This window comes from Procambarus clarkii, chromosome 8, assembly GCF_040958095.1.
Source record: "Procambarus clarkii isolate CNS0578487 chromosome 8, FALCON_Pclarkii_2.0, whole genome shotgun sequence".
Classification (NCBI taxonomy): Eukaryota; Metazoa; Arthropoda; class Malacostraca; order Decapoda; family Cambaridae; genus Procambarus; species Procambarus clarkii.
In genome coordinates this window covers 43,167,616-43,183,981 of record NC_091157.1, presented here as the reverse complement: position 1 = coordinate 43,183,981, position 16,366 = coordinate 43,167,616, and the positions used below count along the sequence as shown (strand labels likewise).

Here is a 16,366-nt window from a genome sequence, read left to right as displayed (position 1 = left end):
TATGCTAACCTTTTGGTTTCGGTATCCCTTCTCGAGTTCAATAACCCTTCTTCAATCAGGTACTCAAACACCAATACACTGTGGTCGCTCATTCCTACTGGGTCCTCAAAACTGATTTCTCTTATGTCAGAGTCGTTCAGGGTGAAAACCAGGTCGAGTCTCGCTGGTTCGTCGTTTCCTCTCATCCTTGTGGGTTCACTGACATGCTGGGTTAAGAAGTTTCTAGTCGCCACCTCCAGTAGTTTGGCTCTCCACGTATCCTCGCCTCCATGCGGTTCCTTGTTCTCCCAATCAATCCTGCCGTGATTGAAGTCCCCCATGATGAGCAGGTGGGATCTATTTCTACAGGCAGAAGAGGCTGCCCTCTCAATTATAGTGTTAACTGCCATGTTGTTGCTTTCGTACTCTTGACTGGGTCTTTTGTCATTTGGTGGAGGATTATATATTACTGCTACTACTATCCTTGGTCTTGTGTGTGTGTGTGTGTGTGTGTGTGTGTGTGTGTGTGTGTGTGTGTGTGTGTGTGTGTGTGTGTGTGTGTGTGTGTGTGTGTGTGTGTGTGTGTTTGTGTGTGTGTGTGTGTACTCATCTATTTGTACTCACCTATTTGTGCTTGCGGGGGTTGAGCTTTGGCTCTTTGGTCCCGCCTCTCAACTGTCAATCAACTGGTGTACAGATTCCTGAGCCTACTGGGCTCTATTATATCTACATTTGAAACTGTGTATGGAGTCAGCCTCCACCACATCACTGCCTAATGCATTCCATCCGTTAACTACTCTGACACTGAAAAAGTTCCTTCTAACGTCTCTGTGGCTCATGTGGGTACTCAGTTTCCACCTGTGTCCCCTTGTTCGCGTCCCACCAGTGTTGAATAGTTTATTCTTGTTTACCCGGTCGATTCCTCTGAGGATTTTGTAGGTAGTGATCATGTCTCCCCTTACTCTTCTATCTTCCAGTGTCGTAAGATGCATTTCCCGCAGCCTTTCCTCGTAACTCATGCCTCTTAGTTCTGGGACTAGTCTAGTGGCATACCTTTGGACTTTTTCCGGCTTAGTTTTGTGCTTGACAAGGTACGGGCTCCATGCTGGGGCCGCATACTCCAGGATTGGTCTTACATATGTGGTGTACAAGATTCTGAATGATTCAGGAACACAGGTTCCTGAACGAAACAGGAACACAGGAATGATTCAGCGTTCAGGAACACAGGTTCCTGAACGCTGTTCTGATGTTAGCCAGCCTCGCATATGCCGCAGACGTTATTCTTTTTATGTGGGCTTCAGGAGACAGGTTTGGTGTGATATCAACTCCTAGATCTTTCTCTCTGTTCGTTTCATTAAGTACTTCATCTCCTATTCTGTATCCTGTATCTGGCCTCCTATTTCCACTGCCTAGTTTCATTACTTTGCATTTACTCGGGTTGTGTGTGTGTGTGTGTGTGTGTGTGTGTGTGTGTGTGTGTGTGTGTGTGTGTGTGTGTGTGTGTGTGTGTGTGTGTGTGTGTGTGTGTGTGTGTATGTACGTGCGAATGCGTGTGTGTGTGTGTGTAATTCGAGGTCAAAATACCCGAGGAATAACCGGTAAATCAATACCCTAATCAAGATGATTTGATAACTTCATAATCTCACGTTAGCGAGGTTTGGGTAAAGTACGAACACATGTTAAATGTCACCACCCCGATACTTCGACTTGGCGGATATAAAATATATATTGGCACTTCCTGGAGGGACTACAGATCAGCCGAGTGAATATTGAGTGAACTGGGGGAGATCCCGAGAGATGGTGGAGAGGTTAACACTTCCTTCCCTCCCTCTCTCTCTCTCTCTCTCTCTCTCTCTCTCTCTCTCTCTCTCTCTGTCTCTCTCTCTGTGACAGACGTAAAGAACGAGAAGAAAGAGTTTGTAAACTTGGGTTGTCGCGTTGGGAAAAACCTGTCAGATGTTGTTAGGAGTTGTTCCCAAGCAAGTGTGTGTGTGTGTGTGTGTGTGTGTGTGTGTGTGTGTGTGTGTGTGTGTGTGTGTGTGTGTGTGTGTGTGTGTGTGTGTGTGTATGTGTCCTTTTGTGGGGCTGGTGAGTGGGTGTTCAGGAGATTGTGGGGTGAGTAAGAGTGTTTTAATAAGTGAGTGAGTGTTCTGGGAGAAGTGAGTGGAGTGATGGTTTTAGAAGCAGTGAGTGACTGTTTGGGAAGCCGTAAATGAGTGAATGTTCTGGAATCATTGCGAGTGTTCTAGAAGCAGTGCGTGAGAGAATGTTCTGGACGCAGTGTATGAGTGAAACTTATGAGAGAAGCATACACTGGACGCAATGTATGAGTGAAGCATTCGTGAAGCAGTAAGTGAATATTCGTGAAGCAGTACGAGAGTGAATATTGTGATAGCAGTGTCAGTCAATGCGAGGCTCTTTGGGCCGTAAAGGAAATTACTTACAATGATGAGGTAAACAATTGGAAATAATCACTTCAGGTAAGTATATATATAAAGAGACACAATACAGTCACATCAACGTGGTGATATACAGACAGACTGTTTGCACCTGGCTGTTTACTGGAGCACAGACAACCTCTGTGAGACACAGACTTAGATAAAACTGGAGCCGGTTTCTTGGTCACCAAGGAGGTAACACAAAGGCTCACGGGTTGTAAATATGGACGTGACTATAGTTCATGTTAGTCTCCAATACCTGATTAGTGCTCAACGGTCTGACAAAAACTTGTATACTTACAAACAAGAACACTAGCATGCAAAAAAACAAACACAGTGGCATACTATCTAGTAGTACTATCTTGAGGTTATCTTGAGATGCTTTCGGGGCTTTAGTGTCCCCGCGGCCCGGTCCTCGAGCAGGCCTGCACCCCCAGGAAGGAGCCCGTGACAGCTGACTAACACTCAGGTACCTATTTTACTGCTACGTAACAGGGGCATAGGATGAAAGAAACTCTGCCCATTGTTTCTCGCCGGCGCCTAGGATCGAACCCGGAACCACAGAATCACAAGTCCAGCGTGCTGTCCGCTCGGCCGACCGTCAGTTCACTATAGTGATAGTGGTTGTGTGTGTGTTATGGTCCGTAGTGTCTCTGTCTCTCACCGACCGTCCTGGGGCCAGATTCACGAAAGCACTTACGAACGTGTACATCTTTCCTCAATCTTTGACGGGTTTGGTTACATTTATTAAACAGTTTACAAGCATGAAAACTTCCCATTCAACTGTTGTCATTGTTATAAACAGCCTCCTGGTGCTTCGGAGCTCATTAACTGCTTAATAATTGGAAACAAAGCCGCTAAAGATTGAGAAAAGATGTACAGGTTCGTAAGTGCTTTCGTGAATCTGGCCCCTGACCCCAGCAGCGCTCCTCGTTGCTCTGATGTCTCTTCTCTCTTATCACTCTGTGTTAATCTTCTCTCTTATCACTCTGTGTTAATCTTCTCTCTTATCACTCTGTGTTAATCTTCTCTCTTATCACTCTGTGTTAATAAGTGTGTCTTCTTATTACTTGATCTTCACTTCTCTGTTTCTCCCTCAGTGTTGCGTGTTTGTACTTTTTCCGTGTATTACCCAGTATGTATTTACCTAGTTGAGTACATACTGGTTATCTTGAGGTTATCTTGAGATGATTTCGGGGCTTTTTTTTAGTGTCCCCACGGCCCGGTCCTCGACCAGGCCTCCACCCCCAGGAAGCAGCCCGTGACAGCTGACTAACACCCAGGTACCTATTTACTGCTAGGTAACAGGGGCATTCAGGGTGGAAGAAACTTTGCCCATTTGTTTCTGCCTCGTGCGGGAATCGAACCCGCGCCACAGAATCACGAGTCCTGCGCGCTATCCACCAGGCTACGAGGCCCCTACGAGGTTATTCCTGTATTGTTTGGTTAAGGTTAAGCTTCATAGCTTCTTCTTTTCATCTGTCAATTGGTTAATGAACCAATTGACATCTTCAAACATTCACATTTATCATATTTGCCGTTGAAGCAGCGAATAGAGATTGCTTCTTCAACATCACCTTTAACCCGTTGCTGATGTGGCTGTGACTCATGTGAAATTAAATTTACATAAATTTACCATTTCAAATATTATTTATTTGTCCGCGTTCTCGGTCATCCTTTGAACCTTTGAAGTTTCTTTTGTGTCTCTTCTTCTCTATTGCAACAGTGAGGGTTCACTTCAGTGACTTTTTCTCTGTTGCTCATTCCTCTCATTTCCGGGACCTGTCTTGCGTCATATCTCTGCACTTTATCTAGTTTTTTCATCAGGTGGAGGAGTTCAGAGGCTGCGTAACCGATGGCGTGTCTCCCATATGTTATAAAACTGTTTTTTGAAGCTTTAAAACCATCAAAGTTTCTTAAGGCTCTCCGCACACCTCCAGTTTAGCCCACGGACCCTCTGGAAGCTGTCATGTCTTGATCCTATCATTATCCGAGGGGGTCTTCTAGATTCCAGCTCTTGGGGGTCTTCTTGATTTCATTCGAGCGTCAGTCCGTAACGCTCCTTTGCTCGCAGTAACACTTCATGCATTATTTTACATGTTCTCTTTTTATCGGGTTAAGACCAATTCTGGCCAAGCTGGTCTTTACCCCTTTGTGTGTTCTCTTTACTAGTCTTGTCCTTTGTGTCTCTTCTTCGTCTTATAGGACCTGTAAAATCTTTCGTTGTTAATGTCTTTCTTAACTTGCAACTTGGCTTTATCCGTCACACTGATTCTGTCACTATTTTTTAAGATATTGGAGATCCCTTTGTCTTGTTGAACTGTTATTCGGGTTGCCTGTTAATCTCTGGGCATTGTAATTTATAGCCACCGTGGCGTTTACAGCTACCATTGTTAGTATTCATGTGGCACGGCTAGTGATGTGCCGGACCAACCGGGCTGTGGTGGGTATGTGGACCTGCGGGCCGCTCCAAGCAACAGCCAGTTGGGCCAAGCTCTCACAAGCCAAGCCTGGCCTCGGGCTCGGCTTGGGAGTAGAAGAACTCCCAGAACCGCATCAAGTAGGTGTTAAGCAGGTATCAAGTGAATGTGTTTACCACCACAAGTGAGAAGCTCTTGAGAGCTAATGTTTCTTAAAAAAGTCACTATCCCTCCATCTCTCTCGGGTTTGTCTGTCCTTACTGTTTGGTACTCATAGACAATATTACATTTGCTATCTTTCCAATTTTGTTCTACTATTGATATAATGTTGTGGTCGGTATTTGAAACTCATTACTTCACTTCATTTATTTTATTTGTCAGTCCAACAGCATTAGTACTCCAGGTTCTTAGGCTTATGCCTTCACACACTGCATTTCCCCATACTAACCTTCGACCTTGAGGAGTCATGATTGGGATCAAGGTGGATAGGGGACTGGGGTGCATTAATTAGAAAAATTAGGCGGTTGAATGGATCGACTCTAGGTAGAAAGTTGTTGATTTCTTGTGGGGGTGAAAGGGGTCGTGAAGGGGTTGATTTGTCTAGATGGCTTTAAGAATTGGAGGACATAGGTTGTGGAATGATCAGGTGGGAAATTGGTGCAGAAAAGGTTTGGGAATATTATGTGAGGAAGAGGCATATGGGTGTTTGGGATGAGAAGATGACGATATGTGTGTGTTAAAGTAAGGTGATATATGAATGATTCATTGGTTATATGTGGTTGATACGTGAGGGATAGCATGAAGATATGTGGATGCTAGTATGGCAATATGCGGATGATAGCATAGTGATATGCCAGAGATAGCATGGGGGGGGATACGGCACACACAAAGATATACTTACAGCCCCAACACTCTGCGATCCTCTGCGACCTGTAAGCCTCAGTGATATCCTAGCTTACTAAAACCGACTCCAGCCTTATCTCTCTGAGTCTGTAAGTCTCACAGATGATGCCCGTGATGCGGTAAACAACATTGGGTAAGTAGTTTACATATAAACTTACCTAAAGTGATCCATTCCCATTGTTTACCTCATCTCACTGAGTAATATTAACCCCAAGAAGGGTTACCAGTGATCTTGCAGCCTCTTGATCCACTTTTGTTTGCCTTCCGGTGTTGACTGATGTGTTAACACTCTTGCAGGCCAGCGTGTCGGAGTGGGCTTCGTGTAGCACAAGGGAAGGGTCGCAGGTGGGCGAGAGTGGACCTGAGGGTGTCGTCACCGTCTCCGCCAGGTACCTGCAGGTCGGCACTAACTACTTTATAGGTGAGTACCTGGGTAGCTAGAAATAGAGTCATTCAGCACCGCTCCTGTGCATGGTAAGTCCACTACGGGCTCACCATAGCCCGTGCTACTTGGAACTAGTTCCGAGTAGCTGAATCTATAACAACAGGTAGCTAGACTACTATCATTAGCTCATCGGTAAGTACCAAGGGTTACTAGGCTACTCTCCCTACCTCATTGGTGAGTACCAGAAAGTTACTACCTCATCGGAGAGTACAAGAATTGCTAGTACTGCTGTTACTGCCTCGTTGTTTAAGATTCGCTACTTGGAACAGAAAAAGTTCCAAGTAGCACGGGCTATGTTGAGCCCGTAGTGGACTTGTGCCTCGTCGGAGAGTTCCCTGGTACCTAGGCTACTCTCACCATCTCATCACAGAGTACCAGAGTAGTAACATTGCTGTGTTTATCCTCCTGGAGAGCCTACCGTGTGTCTACCTTGTATTGCTTCCGGGGATCAACAGCTCCTCGGCCCGGTCACCGACCAGGCCTTCCGAGTATCAGAGAGTCGTTAGATTATCGTAACTATCTCGTTTGATTGCACGAGATAATGGGATAACTCTAACAACCACCTCATCAATGAGCACTATAACAATCGGACTAGCAAACTAGCTCAAGGATTACGGGTTCACCATAGCCCGTGCTACTGGAACTGATTGTTCTGAGTAGCTGAATCTAAAACAACAACAACAACTAGCTCAATAGTGCTACTGCACTAGGGGAGCCGGTCGGCCGAGCGGACAGCACGCTGGACTTGTGATCCTGTGGTCCTGGGTTCGATCCCAGGCGCCGGCGAGAAACAATGGGCAGAGTTTCTTTCACCCTATGCCCCTGTTACCTAGCAGTAAAATAGGTACCTGGGTGTTAGTCAGCTGTCACGGGCTGCTTCCTAGGGGTGGAGGCCTGGTCGAGGACCGGGCCGCGGGGACACTAAAAAAGCCCCGAAATCATCTCAAGATAACCATCAAGATAACCTGCAACAAGTCGTAGTGATCTCTGGTGCCCAACCACTTGGGCTGGACGGTAGAGCGACGGTCTCGCTTCATGCAGGTCGACGTTCAATCCCCCGACCGTCCAAGTGGCTGGGCACCATTCCTTCCCACACCGTCCCATCCCAAATCCTTATCCTGACCCCCTTCCCAGTGCTATACAGTCGTAATGGCCTGGCACTTTCCCCCGATATGTCCATCTGTAGTGTTCTCACCACCTACAGTGACCAACTACAGTGACCAACTACAGTGACCAACTACAGTGACCAACTACAGTGACCAACTACAGTGACCACCTACAGTGACCAACTACAGTGACCACCTACAGTGACCACCTACAGTGACCAACTACAGTGACCACCTACAGTGACCAACTACAGTGACCAACTACAGTGACCAACTACAGTGACCACCTACAGTGACCAACTACAGTGACCACCTACAGTGACCAACTACAGTGACCACCTACAGTGACCAACTACAGTGACCAACTACAGTGACCAACTACAGTGACCAACTACAGTGACCAACTACAGTGACCAACTACAGTGACCAACTACAGTGACCACCTACAGTGACCAACTACAGTGACCACCTACAGTGACCAACTACAGTGACCAACTACAGTGACCAACTACAGTGACCACCTACAGTGACCAACTACAGTGAGAGAGGAAATGATAACTAGGGATAAGAATTGGGGAGGGAAATGGAATGTCAAAATAGGAAAGAAGAGAGCCTGATGGCCCATGAGGTCATTGTGTAAACTGGAGAAAAATATGAAAATTAAGAACAATCGGCTTTGGTCTCGACTCAAAACCAGGAATTCCGGGTTCGAACCCCAGGCGGAGCTGAATTATTTAGGTGCGTTTCCTGTTTCTTAATGCTTGTTAGGTGACATGAGGATTCTACGGCTGTTCAATACACTGCAAGCAAGCATTATAAATATTGCCGGAACAAAGGTGGATGTCTTCAAAATTCACTTAACAAGTTCTTGCAAGAAATGCCGGACCAACCCGGGTTGTAGTGGATATGTGGGCCTGCGGGCCGCTCCAAGCAACAGCCTGTTGGACCAAGTTATCACAGGTCGAGCCTGGCCCTAAGTCGGGCTAGGGTAGTGAAGAACTCCCGAAACCCTCTACATGTATGCTCAAACAACCGGGCTGTTGGCGCTCCTCATTTGTGAGGCAGTTTGGCCCGCGAACTTTGAACATCTGCAGCAGTATCCGGTGCTTGGATGCCCTGGTGACTGTCAGGCTGGGAACATTGTGAGTGCTCTCAGCCCTCGCTGGCACCCTTCAGTGCTGCAGTGACGACTGTCATGACAGTCACTGTTGGTAACGTCGTCATTACCTCACTAACATCACTGCGAAAAAGCTTCACTTGGGCTGGACTTACCCGGTTGATACCTGGTTGATGGGGTTCTGGGAGTTCTTCTACTCCCAAAGCCCGGCCCGAGGCCAGGCTCGACTTGTGAGAGTTTGGTCCACCAGGCTGTTGCTTGGAGCGGCCCGCAGGCCCACATACCCACCACCTATCACCACCTATACCCACCACCATACCCACCACCTATCGCTGGTAAGACTGTCTCACAAGTCAAGCCTGGCCTCGGGCCGGGCTTGGGGAGTAGAAGAACTCCCAGAACCCCATCAAGCAGGTGGTAGGGATGATGTGGCTGCTCCCTGACTACCCTCCACCCGGAGCTGCTCTGAGCTAGACGGTGGTCATCTAAGAGTGACTACGGGATAGTGAGATCTAGCTCTCTAGCCCCGCCTTCTTCCCTTGTAGCACCTGCTAAACCCGAGGACGCCAAAATAGTGACGCAGCAGCCATTTCCTGCGTCAGTCCAGCTTCAGACACACAACAAACCCAACACAGGCAGTCGTCAACACCTTCCTGGGCGTGGCTCGCCCGTTTACGCCACTTCACCCACCATTTGTCATGTGTTTTTTGCTGTAAAAGCGAGAGAGTGATGGAGCTCTCGCTGGCAGTAAATGTGTTTAAATATATCAATGTCGGTGGGTTTTCATGGCGATGCATTTTTACAATATAAATTTCTGGACAATACTAATTTTCTACAAAGGAGTTGGTTAGTCCTCATCCTGCTACGATGAGAATTTTCGTCTGAGAACTACACTTGAGACAAGTGTGAGAGAACACAGAGAAGGACGAGTAACCTCATAACTAAAAATTATTTTTTAACTCATCAGCTGAAAAAACTATTTTTTTTTGGGGGGGGTCGAAGCATAGACTATAGGGAGACGTACAGAAGGTAGAACTCTAATAGGTTGCAGGCGATGAGTCACAATAACGTGGCTGAAGTATGTTGACCAGACCACACACTAGAAATTGAAGGGACGACGACGTTTCGGTCAGTCCTGGACCATTCTCAAGTCGATTGAGAATGGTCCAGGACGGACCGAAACGTCGTCGTCCCTTCAATTTCTAGTGTGTGGTCTGGTCAACAAATCTAATAGGTTGTTTAAGTAAAATTTCCGTTCAGCCCAAGTAGATGCTCGTAGATAAATTAATGTGTTAATTATTCTAAGAGTTTCTTTATAATGTGTCTGTGTATAAAGGTGTTCATTAGTGTGTGTTCTCATTTGTCTTAAGCAAAACATCTTCTTCTTGAGGTTATCTTGAGATGATTTCGGGGCTTAGCGTCCCTGCGGCCCGGTCCTCGTCCGGGCCTCCTTTTTGTTACACACCACCAGGAAGCAAGCCGTAGCAGCTGTCTAATTCCCAAGTACCTATTTACTGCTAGGTAAACAGGGGCATGAGGGCGAAAGAAACGCTACACATTTGTTTCCACCTCCGCCGGGGGATCGAACCCGGAATCTCATGACTACAAATCCCTAATGCTGTCCACTCAGCCGTCAGTTCCCTATATCTCTAAATCTTGTGAAAATATTCAAGTTCATTCAGGTTACAGAATCAACGAAGACGCCACCATAATAACACAAGAGTGTATTTCCCTCTTTAAACGTGTTGTAATAATGAGCATAAACTGACCACACCAGTACACCCCTCGCTCCAGCCAGCCACTGGTCCCTCTGGGTATGTTGCCTCTCCAACATTCACCAGCATTTACCTGTGTGTCTCTGGCCTGAGGACTTGAAGTGGACCACACACACGCACACACGCGCACACACACACACACACACACACACACACACACACACACACACACACACACACACACACACACACACACACACACATACATTGGAGGATTGTAAGATCTTCCAAGAGGACTTGAACAGGTTGCAGAGATGGTCAGAGAAATGGCTACTGGAATTCAACACGAGCAAATGTAAAGTTATGGAAATGGGACTAGGAGATAGGTGACCAAAGGGACAGTACACAATGAAGGGGAACAGCCTACCTGTGACGACGCGCGAAAGAGACCTGGATGTGGACGTAACACCTAATCTATCTCCTGAGGCACATATAAATAGGATAACGACAGCAGCGTACTCTACACTGGCAAAAGTTAGAACATCATTCAGAAACCTAAGTAAGGAGGCATTTAGGGCGCTTTACACTGCCTACGTGAGGCCAGTCTTAGAGTATGCCGCCTCATCATGGAGTCCCCATCTGAAGAAGCATATAATGAAACTGGAAAAGGTTCAGAGGTTTGCAACGAGACTCGTCCTAGAGCTACGAGGGATGGGGTATGAGGAGCGCCTGAGGGAACTGTGCCTTACGACACTAGAAAGAAGAAGGGAGAGGGGGGACATGATAGGAACGTATAAAATACTCAGAGAGATTGACAGAGTGGACGTAGACGAAATGTTCACACGGAATAGTAACAGAACAAGGGGACATGGATGCAAGCTTGAAACTCAGATGAGTCACAGAGATGGTAGGAAGTTTTCTTTTAGCGTGAAAGTAGTGGGAAAATGGAATGCACTTCAGGAACAGGTTGTGGAAGCAAATACTATTCATAATTTTAAAACCAGGTATGATAGGGAAATGGGACAGGAGTCATTGCTGTAAACAACCGATGCTCGAAAGGCGGGTTTCAAGAGTCAATGCTCGATCCTGCAGACACAACTAGGTGAGTACAACTAGGTGAGTACACACACACATACACACACACACACACACGAACGGCATTCAGAAACTTGTGTAAAGAATCATTCAGAACTTTGTATACCACATATGTCAGGCCAATCCTGGAGTATGCAGCCCCAGCATGGAGTCCATATCTAGTCAAGGATAAGACTAAACTGGAAAAGGTTCAAAGGTCTGCCACCAGACTAGTACCCGAGTTGAGAGGTATGAGCTACGAGGAGAGACTACGGGAATTAAACCTCACTTCGCTGGAAGACAGAAGAGTTAGGGGGGACATGATCACCACATTCAAGATTCTGAAGGGAATTGATAGGGTAAATAAAGATAGGCTATTTAACACAAGGGGCACACGCACAAGGGGACACAGGTGGAAACTGAGTGCCCAAATGAGCCACAGAGATATTAGAATTTGTTTTTGTTTTTTGTCAGAAAAGTTAACAAATGGAATGCTTTAGGAAGTGATATGGTGGAGACAGACTCCATACACAGTTTCAAGAGTAGATATAATAGAGCCAAATAGGCTCAGAAACTTGTACATCAGTTGATTGACAGTTGAGAGGCGGGGCCAAAGAGCCAAAGATCAACCCCCGCAAGCACAACTTGGTGAGTACAACTAGGTGAGAACACACACCAATACGCAAGTGCAAAACGCGAATTACGTGGCTGGAGACGCAAACACTCTCACCCGATTGGTCGCTTTCTAGATGAACAACAAGAAGTACGCGGCCTCCAGAGACCCCATACGACCGTTACACCTTTGTAATCCCGTGATCACCCCCACAAGGGATTAATAAGGCCCTCGCCATTAATCCCCACGCTGAGCTATCCAAACCTGCCGGACCATTATCCCTTCTCTTGAGGTATTTCGTCCCTCTGGGCTAACCTACAGCCCTATACCCTATCCAGGCCATCAGATTTGAGCTCCTGAACCCATCCTGGCCCATTGTAGCCCATCGAAGTCCACCATAACAAAGATCAATCCAAACTACTCCAAGATTGCTGCGACCCATCTTGATCCATCATGACCCCCCTCCACCCACCCCGACGTCCCCTCGACCCACCCCGACGTCTCCTCGACCCACCCCGACGTCCCCTCGAACTACCTCGACGCCCCCTCGACGTCCCCCTCAACGCCCCCTCGACGTCCCCCTCGACGCCCCCTCGACGTCCCCCTCGACGCCCCCTCGACCCACCCAAATGTACGCCAAATCCGCTTCTTTTCTGCGGCTCCTCGGACATCTTCTACCTGCCTCCGCCTATCATAGTCTCACTCGACCTGCCTCATCCTACCACAACTAATTACGACTGGCGTCAGCAGTCCTCAGTCATCCACAAGCTTCCTCAGATTAACACGGTCATCCACGACCTGTCTTAGTCATCCACGACCTGTCTTAGTCATCCACGACCTGTCTTAGTCATCCATGACCTGCTTTAGCCATCCACGACCTGCCTTAGTCATCCATGACCTGTCTTAGTCATCCACGACCTGTCTTAGTCATCCATGACCTGTCTTAGTCATCCATGACCTGTCTTAGTCATCCATGACCTGCCTTAGTCATCCACGACCTGTCTTAGTCATCCACGACCTGTCTTAGTCATCCATGACCTGCCTTAGTCATCCATGACCTGCCTTAGTCATCCACGACCTGTCTTAGTCATCCACGTCCTGCCTTAGTCATCCACGACCTGCCTTAGTCATCCACGACCTGTCTTAGTCATCCACGACCTGTCTTAGTCATCCACGACCTGTCTTAGTCATCCACGACCTGTCTTAGTCATCCACGACCTGCCTTAGTCATCCACGACCTATCGTTACCAATCATGACTTTCAGGACAATCACGACCAGTCAGGCTGCCACAATCAATGATGGGTAGTTAAGAATCACCTCAACCACCCAAGACAAGCGCCAACATCTTTAACTAACCCATATCTTAATCACCTCTCACGAACAGTCGCGATTTACGCCAATCAATCACAATCACCTATCTGCCTGAGCCAATCAGTTCCTAGTACCCTCAGCTAGGCATAATCCATCGTAGCCTATCACAGCTCATCTCTTTTACTCAGCCAATCATAATTCCTCCTCCTTTTCTCATCCTATCACAGTCCCCGTCTCAGCCAATCACGGTTCCATATCTTGCTCAGCAAAGCACAGGAACCTTTCTGCTTCATCCGTCAGCACCTCCGAGTATTGATGTGTCTCGACAGGTTAGAGACAGATCTCCCGACCATCGACCACCAGCAGGCAGCCCCACCCAGACATGTGAGCCATCGATCACCTCAGACAGCGTACCAGTAGACCTCTAGCCTCCCCCATATGGCTCCGCTGCCCCGCCCTTCGCCGCTCGCTGAGTCTCGAACGTGTCTGACCCGTCGTCATATTCGCAGTAAACAAGATCTAACGTTTTTGGAGGTGAAGGCACGTCACGTCAGGGTGCCCGGTACCTTGGGGGAGTGTCTGGTAACGTCAGGGTGTGTCTGCTGGTGCCCGGTACCTTGGGGGAGTGTCTGGTAACGTCAGAGTGTCTGCTGGTGCCCGGTACCTTGGGGGAGTGTCTGGTAACGTCAGGGTGCCCGGTACCTTGGGGGAGTGTCTGGTAACGTCAGAGTGTCTGCTGGTGCCCGGTACCTTGGGTAAGTGTCTGGTAACGTCAGAGTGTCTGCTGGTGCCCGGTACCTTGGGGGAGTGTCTGGTAACGTCAGTGTGTCTGCCCGGTCCCCGGTACCTTGGGGAAGTGTCACGGTTGTCTTCAAGAACCAGTAGCACTAGTGGACACGACCAGGAACTTGAGGTGTGGTCGGCGCTCCGTGTCCATGGCCTTAACTCAAGACACACTAACGTACGTCTTGGTCTAAAGTGGCCGGCACTTAAGACAGTTAAGTGTCTTAAGTGTTTATTGTGTTCTCAACAGCTTTATCCGTTGCCGTGGTGCCATTATGGCTCGGTGTCCAGTTGATCACTGGCACTCTGACCTGGCACACTACTGGTAATATATGAGGGTAGTTTGGCTGTTTGAGCTCTTGCTCAGCGCTGCACAAGTCGGTGTTAGTGATTACATCTTATCTTGAGCTTATCTTGAGATGATTTCGGGGCTTAGCGTCTCCGCGGCCCGGTCCTCGACCAGGCCTTCTTTTTGTTACACATCCCCAGGAAGCAGCCCGTAGCAGCTGTCAAACTCCCAGGTACCTATTTATTGCTTAGTGAACCGGGGCATGAGGCGTGAAATAAACTCTGCCCATTTGTTTCCGCCTCCGCCGGGGATCGAACCAGGAACCTTAGCACTACGAATCCCGAGCGCTGTCCACTCAGCCGTCAGGGCCCCCATGTTGCTTCTATTTTATCCGTTACGGAATTTAAATGATTCACACTTTGAATTTAATGAACGGAATAACACTCCTGAACTTTAACACGTAACTTGTTAAAACGAAATAAATAATAATGAAGACTCTATCAAAGAAAGATATATGACAAAATTTAATAAATGAATAAATTGGACTAATACTTAAAAACTGAAGTAATTACTAACTATTGACCAGAGTCTTGATAAAAGGAAACACATAGGAAGACCACATCTTCTCCAGTCGACGACCGGGCCGCGGAGACGCTAAGCCCCGGAAAAACTCCAAGGTAACTCCTGTATTTAAGCAACATGAAATAATTAAAATAATGGATAACTCAATCGCTAGGCATCAATAATATCAATTATGCACAAACACAAGCTGTTACTATATATAAAATACATTTATAACCAATATTTTCTAACTACGTATTATCAGTATTGGGAATCATGAACTCTGGGGACTATACAAGAAAAGAAAATGGGAACTGAAGGAGAAATTTAAAAAATATATATACAAAATATATATACAAAATATATATACAAAATATAAACAATATGTCTATCTGAAGCCTATTTCTACTTCTTCCCTTTACTGGGATAATCTCTACACAGTTCAAGATAACAATTAAATTCTTGAAGAACTGCCATTCTTCCTCACCTCTAACCTTGGCATCATTACCGTCAAATCATATATTAACGTAATCCACACTGAGATGTTGACCAGACCACACACTAGAAGGTGGAGGGACGACGACGTTTCGGTCCGTCCTGGACCATTCTCAAGTCGATTGTCTTGAGAATCGATTTGAGAATGGTCCAGGACGGACAGAAACGACGTCGTCCCTTCACCTTCTAGTGTGTGGTCTGGTCAACATACTTTCGCCACGTTACTGTGACTCATCGTCCGCACTGAGATGTCTCATGTCTCTCTTAACTTGGGGAAAATGTATGGTCTCTGAAACTCCCACTGGAGGTAAACTGAAGTGGTGTCACTGCAGCAAGGAGATCTAAATACAGAAACATTCAACAGGTAATAATATTTTAGAGCTAAATGTCAGTCAGAACTCGCCAAGTAATGTTGATCGCCTTGCTGCCCGGTACCTTGGGGAAGTGTATGATTACGTCAGAGTGTCTGCTGGTGCCCGGTACCTTGGGGAAGTGTCTGGTAACGTCAGGGTGTCCGGTACCTTGGGGGAGCGTCTGGTAACGTCAGGGTGTCTGCTGGTGCCCGGTACCTTGGGGGAGTGTCTGGTAACGTCAGGGTGCCTGGTACCTTGGGGGAGCGTCTGGTAACGTCAGGGTGTCTGCTGGTGCCCGGTACCTTGGGAAATTGTCTGGTAACGCCAAGGTGTCTGCAGGTGCCCGGTACCTTGGGGAAGTGTCACTGTTGTCTTCGTGAACCACGTAGCATTAGTGGACACGACTAGGAACTGGAGGCTTAGTGGGCAGATGGCACCATAACCTCAGGGCCGAGTACAAAGTTCTCCTTCCTCTACGAGGAGAAAACCTCTAACTTGAGGCAGAATGTGCACTGCCTTTTGATTGTTGGATGGGAATGTTTGATATGTAATACATAGCCTATGTCTAATCTTCCGTTGCCAGGGAATCTGTCGACTATCTCGATGTTGCTAATCAGGATATCTCTGATATTGGTCTGGTTGTCTAAAGAACAACCCGTTCTCGCAAATTCGTAAAGTCAATATTGACTTATTAACTACGTGCATAGGTGATATACTAAACATAATAGATACCCCTAAAAAGATTCATAGAAAACACCGACCT

The 16,366-nt window shown here is 47.1% G+C and overlaps 1 protein-coding gene across 1 annotated transcript in view; it reads left to right on the top strand.

Moving 5' to 3' along the window:
- The window catches only part of LOC123759706 (uncharacterized), a 160,942-nt gene that overhangs the window by 21,508 nt on the left and 123,068 nt on the right, over positions 1–16,366 (top strand). The window contains exon 8 of the mRNA XM_069320330.1: positions 6,038–6,161. Within this exon, the coding sequence (XP_069176431.1) occupies positions 6,038–6,161 (124 nt within the window). The remainder of the gene's footprint in view (positions 1–6,037; positions 6,162–16,366) is intronic.